Consider the following 9,711-nt stretch of genomic DNA (forward strand, 5'->3'; position numbering starts at 1 on the left):
GGGTCGGGTGGTTCGAGGCTTGGCAGCCTGTGTGAAGCTCGGCCCTCTGATGTGAGGCTTGGCCTGTTGGTGTGAGACTTGTTCTTGTGGAGTGAAGCTTTGCCTCCTAGTGTGTGGCCTAGCCTGCTCATTTGTGTCTTATGCTATTGGTGTGAGGCTTGTCCTGTTGGAGTGAGGCTTGGCCTGCTGATTTGAGCTTGTCCTATTGGTGTGAGCCTTGGCCTGGTGACGTGAGTCTTGGCCTGGTGGTATGAGACTTGGCCTCTGGGTGTGAGGCTTTTACTACTGGAGTGAGTCTTGTCCTGCTAGTGTGAGGCTTGGCCTACTGGTGTGAGGCTTGGCCTTCTGGTATGAGGCTTGGCCTGCTGGTTTGAGGCTTGTCCTGCTGTTGTGCAACTTGGCCTGCAGCAGTGAGGTTTAGCCTGGTGGTATAAGGCTTAAACTTCTGGTGTGATGCATAGCCTGCTAGTGTGAGGCTTAGCCTTTTGTTCTTAGCCTAGGCCTGATGGTTTGAGGCTTGGCCTGGTTGTGTGAGGCTTAGCCTCCTGGTGTGAAGCTTGGCCTGGTGGTGAGGCTTGGCCTGCTGGACTGAGGTTTGGTCTCCTGGTGTGAGGCTTAGCCTTCTGGTGTGAGTTTGTCCTGCTGGTGTGAGGCTTGGTCTGGTGGTGTGTCTCATGGCCTGGTGGTGTGAGACGTGGCCTGGTGGAGTCATGCTTGGCCTGATGGAGTGGAGCTTGTTCTGTTGGTATGAGGCTTGGCAAACTGATTTGAGAATTGACCTGCTGGCTTCAGGCTGGCCTGCTGGCGTGAGGCTTGTCCTGATGGAGTGAGGCTTGGCCTGATGTAGTAGGCTTGGCCTGATGGAGTGAGGCTTAGCCTGCTGGTGTGAGGCTTAGACAACCAGGATTTTGACCTGGGTGTTCCCACCAGCCCAGTAGAAGAAGGGGAGGCAAGGGTAGCTGCCCAAGTCAGTTACCTCCTGCGTGTTCTGGATCTTCCACTTCTGCTGTGTGATCGGCCGAGTGGTGCGGTTCACAGCAGGAGATCCCATCCCAGCTTTTCCTTGTCCAGACTGAACACTGTCAGCGAGGCTGACCTTCCGACAGTCTGTGAAGACAGAGGGGCAGGCTCAGTTCCAGGAGCCCTCATAATGCCATCTGCCTTCCCAGGACCCCCAGGACCCGTGTGCTACTCACCACCCAGCTGGTCAGCAGTCCTGAACCCCTGCGATGCAGGCAGTCCTGGAACAAATTCTGCAGGGCTCTGAGTGGTGGCCAGGAATGTTGTTGGGTCCTCACTCTCTTTGCCCGTAAGCTGTGACACTAGACGCTGTAGCTCTAGCAGCTTCACCTGGAGCAAAAGGTGCTCAGTGCTCTGCCGCTACCCTGACCATGCCTCCTCAGCACCCCAGCCTTCCTCAAAGGTTCCCAGTGCACTGTCCCAACCCCGCCCACAGAGAAAGTGCTCAGTGCCCTGTTCCGACTCTGCACCAGGCCATGCCCTGCCTGCAGAGAAGCTCATGGCCCCACCTTCAGATTCTCCTTTTCCTGAAGTAGCTGGTGGATGTATTCATCTTTCTCCTTGTATCGCTCTTTGAGCATCGCCCTCTGTCTCTGATATAGGACAATGAAATCTCCTGCAGGGACCGAAGTCAGAAGGGCCAGTGGGCAGTGTCAGGACAGGGCACAGGTGGTACCTCCACCCACCCACAGCTCACTGCCCATTGGCCCTGGCATCCCAGCTCACCGATGGTCTCTGTTTCTGCAGCGAGCTGGAGGCAGCGATCCTCTAGTGCGTCTACTCGCTCCTGCAGGGCCGCCTTCTCCTCCACGGCCTGCAGAAAGCGGCTCTGGAGCCCCAGGAACAGGTCAGGTCTCAGCAGTGACCTGCCCCATGCCCACCATTCGACGGCCCATGTTAGGGGAAACTCACTCACCTTCAGCTTCTCCATGAACTCCTGTAGTGACTGGTGGCTCTCCCCACACTTGCAGTAATCCTTGGCCCCAGAGGAGAGGGTCTCCGTCCTGAGAGGGAGCTGCCCGGGGAGCCGGTTGCTGGCAGCTACGTTTATTTTCCGTCAGCTGCAGGCAACAGGTGCATGTGTTTTTGTGGGGGAATCACTCAGGACACAAGGGGTCAGAGATACAGAAGGACCTGGGTGGACCACGTGCTCTGCCCTTCCTCCCACCCCCAGAAGGTGTGGGGGTCCAGCGTAGTCAGGGGGCCAGGGATTCAAGTAGGAGGAGGGTGCTAAGAGAGATCACAGAGGGGAAGCAGCAGAGGTCAGGTCACAGACTGCTGGAAATGCAGAGGGACAAACATGCTCTGTGGCACAGTAGAAATGTGCTACTCAAGAGAAACTGGATCTTCTACATGATTCCCAGGGTTCAAATCCCCAGCCCGGTCAGCTTGAAACATGTTGGGCCCATGCCCAAGTACCCTGAATTCAATGAGGTAAGAGCCCTGGAAAAGGGGGATCGTGGTGTGAATAGTTTTTTTTGTAGAGTGCTCATTTCTCTCGCTCTTCTGAGTACAAGCATGCAATTCAGGGATACTACCTCTCTCTTGTTCTAACAGCAGCTCAAACTCCTCTAGCTTCTGCAATTTCTCCATTCCGAGCTGTGTGACTGCCTTCTTAGCAGCTAGGATTCAGAGCTTTTCCTCCTAAGATCACTTACAGCTGGGATTTTACCATCCAGGTCTAATTCTTAAAACCCAATTTTTCCCTGAGGGTAAGGATGGGGAGTGTTAAATTACTATTTTAATTTTTCTAAAGAGTTTTTGTTTGTTTGTTTGTTTGGTTTGTTTTTTTTTTTTTTTTTTTTTTTTTTTTTTTTTTGCCATAGGAAGCATGTACATACTGGAGAGACAGAGGCAAAGCGAGGCAAAGTGAGAAATCACCCTCCATATGTATGGCTATGTTGCAATCCATTCTGTTCCATTCTTTTCTCAGGATTTTGCATACACACACACACACACACACACACACACACACACACACACCAGGCAAGGGTTTGAAGCTGCCAGGTCTTGGACATGAACCACAGTTGGCTCCAGTTTTGACTTGGGAATCCCAGTGCCAAGGGAGAATGGGTAGTTATGGGGCCTAGGCCTTAGCTGGAGGGACCCTGAGCATGCAGCATGGCTCTTTCTGTTGCTTCCCTCCCGACCTGCTCTCTTCTGCAGACACCCCTGCCTGAGTCCATGCCAAACTTGCCCTGGGGTCCCTGCCTGTCACCTGGCAGGAGTACAGTTGCTGACCTGCTCTGTCTTTGATTTCTGACAAGCCAACATTACTCCTTGGGCTTGAGTCTCCTGGGAGGTCAAAGGTTGCTCTTAGCTTTAAGCAGCAAATATTGAAAAAATTGGGAACCAGCAGTTAGCGTAATGGCTATGTCGTTGGACTCCCATGTAGTTGAACGTGGTTCAGGTCCCGGACCCGGTGGCTTAGAACTCACACTGGGTGCGTGTGCGTGTGTGCCCAAGATCCCGAGAGGAGAATGGAGGAGAAGGGATTGCGGCATGACCATCCCCCCTGGGGGGTGATTTCTCTCTTTCTGTCTCTCTGTCTCTCTGTCTGTCTGGCAAGCACACGTGCCCTATAGCGAAAAACCTCTCAAAAAAAAGATTGAAAAAATTCAGTAGCATGTGTCAGGCAGAGGGAGCTTGTCTCTTAAGAACAGGTCCAAACCCATAACATGGGCTCAGGAAGTATTGGTTGAAGATGAACACACCATTGTAAATCATAAGTGGGCAGAGGGTAGTTCTCTTTTCTCAAAATCCTTTTCTAGCCATTGTAAATCATAAGTGGGAAAGAGAATCCAGATTCAGGCTTTTGGTTCTACTCTCCGAGTGAAAACCAGTGAAGAGAGTTTGAGGAGAAATTGTGACTTCATGGTACCATAGGGACTGAGAACCATTCCTTTAAAATTGTTACCCAGGCACAGTGACACAGACATCAGGGCATGCCACGTGGCAGTACTGGAGTCACATGGAGGACTGCAGTTTGGGTCCCAGGCCAGGCATGTGCACACCCATGTCCCTGTGATCCTAGCTGGCTGGAAGGCTGGAAGGCTGGGGAGATTGTGGCATGACAGACTCTGGTGGGGGTGCCTGTTTCTCACTATCTCATGGAAGAAATTAAAATTTAAAAAATCCCTTGCCCCCTGCCCAACCCTTCTTGGTCTGAGGATGCAGTGAAGGAGTCATCCTCGGTCACCTTCCTTTATCTCTTTCCACAGAAACAACAAGAGCAAGAAACTCTGGACCAGCCGGAAAAAGTAATGACTTCTCTATTTGCTTGTTGCCTGGCTGATGGGTTGAAGGGACTTCGACGGAGAGGCCCCAGACTTGCCATATCCCTCTCCTCTACCTTGGAGATGGCTCCTGCTCCACCACCCCTCCACCCCACAGCATCCCTGATTATCGGGTCTCTTTGTGGCCTCCTCTCAGTAACAGATACTTCTTCCCTCTTCCTAGAGGAGAAGGAATGTCAGAAAAAGTTGATGAAGGAACACAGGGTGCTCAGAGAATCACTGCAGATGGGTGGACCACGTGTACCCTGGAACATTTCTTTACCTCTCTTTGAGCACTCGTTTGATTGTTCTCCCAAAGGTTCACTTTCAAACCATAGGCATCCTGGTGTGTGAGAAGGCAGAATAACAGACAGCCCTGGCCCACACTCAGGAGGCAGCCAGGCAGACATCAGGTGGGCCTCTGGGCACCCCTTCATCCTTCACCTTGGCAGCCTTCAGGGGAAGTCCATTGGCTCCATTTTCACCTCTCTTATTCTAGGAGAGTCTGAGGATCTTGACAATGGCCTGCGGGATTGTCAGCAGTGTGCAGGAGAGCTGGAGTGGACATGGTCTGCCCTCTACATGCAGCAAAAATAGGTAGAAAGGGTGAGCCCAGCCACCTGTGTGTCCACTGGCAGTCCTGCTTCCTAGAGATCCTTCTGCAGGCTGGAGTATCTTGCTCATGGGAATGCAGCACAGGCTATTTCCTGCAGCCTGGCCATGGGGTGGTTAGGGTTATCAGCTATGAGTAAATTGGGGCAGTACATGCAATGGATGCAGAGCCCAGAGGCCAAATGCCCACTTTGCCTTAACTGCTATGGCCTTGGCCAAGTGCGAGGAGTGTGGTACTTGGGCAGTTAGGTACAGATGCGTATTCCTGAAAGACTCCTACAAATATCAGGGAAGAGAACAAGGTGGCTGAGATATGTTTCGATCTGTACCTTCTGAGTTTTAGAATGTGTATATTTATCATCCATTGAGAAAGTGAACAAAACATTAAAATACAGGGGCCAGCATTTGCCAGAGTGCTTAAGGCACTAGACTCTCAGGTGGCCAACTGTGGTTCATGTCCAAGACCGTCAGCTTGAAATGCATGCCTGTCATATGTGTGTTTACCCAACATTTTGAGAGAAGAATGAAACAGAATATGGCATGGACATCCCCTGGGAATGTCTTCTCACTTTCCCTCACTCTGTCTCCCCAGTGAGTGTATGCTTCCCATGGCAAAAAAAAAAAAAAAGAAAGAAAGAAAGAAAGAAAGAAAGGAAGGAAGGAAGGAAAGAAAAAAACACCATTAAAAAAACTAAAATACAAATGTAACACCCCTCCCCATAAATGTATCCTTACCTCCGGGGAAAAATTGGGTTTTGAGAATTAGACCTGGATGTTCAAGTCCAAACTCTAAGTGATCGTTGGGGGAGAAGCTCTGAATCCTAGCTCCTGAGAAGGCAGCCAGGCAGCTCAGGATGAGGGAATTGCAGAAGTTAGAGGAGTTCGAGCTGCTGTTAGAACAAGTGAGAGACTGCAGTCCTAAAATGACTACACACACGCCTGAGAGAGAGAGATGAGCACCCTCCAGAAAGACTACTCATACCAAGATCCTCTTTTTCCAGGCTTCTTGCTCTGTTGGATTTGGGGCATGTAGGCACGTGCCCAAAATTTTTCAGGTTGACCAGGCTGGAGATTTGAACTCTGGTCATCATGTAGGAGATCCAGTTTCTCTGGAGAAGCACATTACTGCTGTGCTTCAGAGTATGTCCGTCCCTGTGCTTCTCCACCAGTCTCCGACCTAGAGTGAAAATGCTGGGAAAGGTTATGAGGTCTTGGGCAGGTACTAGGTCTGTGCCCCCTCCCTATTTCTTAACTCACAATCTAGAAAGACACTGCCACATTCCCTCTCTCCACAGGTGGAGGTAAAGAACCAGGAAGCTCAGGGTCTGAGCAACAGCGGGGCCAGTTCGCCATCTACTGGCAGCAATACAGGACCTCCTATGAGCTGCTAGCCTCTGATAAGGAGGTGCTGCAAAAGCAGCTGGGCTCTTTCCAGCTCCTCTATTTTGCTACGAAGTTGTTTGTTTTTTAGGTAACTAGAGTCCAGGGCTACTGCTAGATTTGGTACCAGCTGAGTCCCATGCAAAGAGAATGCATTGGAGGAAGGTTGGGGGAAAGTAGAGAAAGCAATCATTAGGGTTGGGAGGTAGACCGTCTCAGCTGGAAGGGGGGCCCCAGGCTCCACTGAGGGAGGAGGACAGGGGCTGGTCTTCAGGATCACAGGGCAGGGTCACTGAGTCACAGTCCAGGGTCACTGATCTCCAGATCTTTCACTTTAGTAGAAGAGCTGAGGCCCTCTCTATCGACATAGGATGAAGACTAGGAGAAATGACAGCCCATAGAGACACAATGTCCCCTCAGTGTCTAAGATCTCTGACTTTCTCTCATCCCCGCCAAACTGACAAATTGGTCACCTGTAACCTTTTTGCCTACTTCTCATTGTTCTTATCTCCCTGTCTATCCTCTTATCCTAAGCAGTTCTCATTTTGCCCTTTCCACAGTCTGACAAAGTGATGTAAGCAACCTCATGGCCCAATCCTTTCCCTTGTGCAGCTTGCAGGGAGAAGACTCAAAGAAAATGTCACTTTCCCAACATAACCCAAGCCAAGCACAGTGCTCCGCTGTGTCCCTCAGAGACACTCACTGGTTTTTGTCCATGATATCAGGGCCATTGTCACCATCATAGTTCTCCTGGGAGGACACACAAGACGTGACCATTTCATATCTAGTAAGAATTATCCTGAGTTCAGGTAAGCCAGGCTCATTCCTACAGCCTTCTGTCATTTCCCAAAACCTCAAAGAAAGTTGTCATTCCCAACCCCAATCCCAGGAACGAGACCTTGTGCAAAAAAACAAACTACTTGAAGGATGAAGAGGATCTATAGTAGGTCTCCTCCTAGGGAAGGAGGATGCAGCAAGCACATAGGAGGACAGCAGAAAAGGGGGGAAGGGGCACAAACCTGAGGAGATTCCTTTGTAGAAAGACTAGCTCCAGGGGAAGGGACACCATCAGGTAACACGATGTCATCAGCACATGGTGGTACAGGAACAGCATAATCTTTGGGCACCTACCATGGAATGGAACAGGTGGTTGGGGGAGAGAGTACAGAGTGGGAGGATAGGTGCCGCTACAATCAGAGTGACAGCCATGCATTCTGGGCACTTGGGGGTGTGGACATGGCAAGACTAGGTCTCGGGCTGCTCAGCAGCATTGTGGGTGACCAAAGCTCAAAGCAAGGATAGGACGACTTCATTCATAGACACGCAGGGACTTCTTTTCCTTAGAGCTCAGCAAGACAGTACCAGACAGAGCCCTGTGGCAGCGCAGCAAGTGGAAGGAAAGGGTGCCGCTCCAGGGGAAGAAAGGTTCTGTTATTCCCAAAGCAGAATGCAGAGGGACACCAACCAAGACCCCTGCTGGGCAGTGAAGAGGAAGGAGCTGTGGTCAGTGTGGTTCCTGCCTGTTACCCCACCCCCAATCGTTGGCTGTTTCTCTGACTTGGCCTTTTTATTAGGAAAAAAGAGTTCCAATTAGAATCCCCTCCCTGCTCACTGAAAGTAAAAGGAAATTCACCCATAGACACTTCCTGGTCATTACCTCCAGCCCAACACCCTAGCTCCAGAAACACCTACCCAACCAAGAAACAACCCAAGAAACCAGAGGTAAGATATCTTCCCTTTGACTCAGCATTCTGGAGGTCCTGAGGCGTCGTTCCTAGAAATAGTGGTCAAGGGACTCCCCTGGCACTTAGAACTTGAAGCCATATACCACTCTCTTAGTCCAAGGTCATGGTCCACAGCTTCTAACCAGGAGGTGGGCAGATCCTGGAAGAGCTGGCTTTAAGCTTCAGGTGGACCAAGGAAAAGGGCTAGAGTGCCAATGATTGGCCAGTGAGGCTGGGTCTGGAGAGTAAGTGGCTGCCTCTCTCAAAAGAAAGCAAAGGGCCACCTGCTCTTTGGAATCTTCGCCTTGGCCTCTGAAAATCTAAGCCTGTTTCCCTGCTCAGAGCAAGCATCATGGAGGCTGGGAGCTGGATGATCCATGATGTCTTTAGATGGTTACCATGACCAGGACCTGGAGACTGGTGCCCACAGTGTGATCACTGGCCCTGCAACATTTGTTGCTTTGACTTCTACAACTGAAGCTAATAGGACAGAGTGGGAATCTCTGCAGTTGGTCAGGTGTGATTAGGAGAAGTTGGAGGGGAGGTAGGCACTCCTAGCTATGATTCTAGCAGCCTCTTGGTCCTTTCTGGCACCTTGGATTCCACTGAGCTGTAGAATTAGACAGGAATGCTGGAGAGAAAAGGAATTGTTTTCCTAAAGACACTTATATACATGTAATGTGATATTTTTTAACTGCTACAAACCACATTTTCTCACTAGAAAGAGGGAGAAAGCACTGCCCATGGGGGATAGTCTCGCTCCAATCCCTTCTCCTCCATTTCTCCAACCTGTTGAGATTCTGGACATGCATGCACATGTGCCCATCATGCTCTTCAAACCAAAGTCAGGACTTGAACTACAGTCAGTCACATTGAGTCACATTGTTATTAGTGACACCCTCTAACACCAATTCTCTATGCACTGTCCCTGTCCCTCTCTGAATGCCATGGTCCACAGCAGCTGCCTTGGCTCTACTTCATCTCTGCTCTTCTGGCTTGCCAGGTGTCCCTTGGGCAAACAGTGAGGATGAAATGCTAATATCTCATCTCATGGTCTTCTCTAGCCTGGGTAACCCAAAGCTCTGGTCCCACACCCATTCCTCACATACCTAAAAGGTGCTCTGTGATAACATAATGCTGGCTGTGATCTCATTGCTCTCTCTGTTTTTCCTAGTCTCAATGGATGCATGTAACCTACCCTGAGTCTTCCCACTCGCCTCCTGCAGCCTCGAGTCCATCCTGAACCAGCCTCGTTGAGCATTTGAATATTGCCACATTCTCCTTTGCATCTCTCAGAGAACTGTGTGCATTGGTGTGCACCCTACCTTATTCAAAGGGACACTCAGACATATTCATTTGCTTTAAAATAAGATTCATAGACTCTGATCTAATCCAGCAAAGTTGTCTTTCAGATAAGGAAACTGAGGCCCAGAAAGTGATTTTGCTGAGGTCACCCAGAAAGCTCCTGCCACAAGTCAACTCAAACCTCAGATCTTTCCATCCTAGCTCCCAGGGCTCTCCCCCCACAGCCTGGGTCTTTCAGTGCTTCCTAAAGGGAGGGCCTGATGACACGTGGCTGTGTTCACTGGCCTGGCTTCCTCTGGAGGCTGGGGATAAGAAAAATCCAATACTGCTACCATTTGTTCAACCTTCACGGGTACCAGCCACTTCCTTCTCAATCTTTATGGTTAACCTCTCCC

At 50.4% G+C, this 9,711-nt stretch overlaps 1 protein-coding gene and 1 long non-coding RNA gene across 2 annotated transcripts; both read right to left on the reverse strand.

Moving 5' to 3' along the window:
• Positions 1–976: 976 nt before the first annotated feature.
• Positions 977–2,018, reverse strand: LOC102468934 (golgin subfamily A member 2-like; the record flags this gene model as incomplete). Its single annotated transcript, XM_006156942.1, has 5 exons — positions 1,937–2,018; positions 1,747–1,849; positions 1,530–1,636; positions 1,197–1,350; positions 977–1,107 (listed from the first exon to the last, which is right to left on the reverse strand). Coding segments are annotated over exons 1-5 (510 nt in total), but the record flags the coding sequence as incomplete, so codon positions are not given.
• Positions 2,019–2,036: 18 nt separating this feature from the next.
• Positions 2,037–8,838, reverse strand: LOC102468645 (uncharacterized). The gene is made up of 3 exons (XR_335752.2): positions 8,801–8,838; positions 7,307–7,414; positions 2,037–2,081 (listed from the first exon to the last, which is right to left on the reverse strand). It is a non-coding gene; the product is annotated as an uncharacterized LOC102468645 (long non-coding RNA).
• Between the last annotated feature and the right edge of the window lie 873 nt (positions 8,839–9,711).

This window comes from Tupaia chinensis, unplaced genomic scaffold (assembly GCF_000334495.1).
Source record: "Tupaia chinensis unplaced genomic scaffold, TupChi_1.0 Scaffold000525_1, whole genome shotgun sequence".
Lineage (NCBI taxonomy): Eukaryota > Metazoa > Chordata > Mammalia > Scandentia > Tupaiidae > Tupaia > Tupaia belangeri.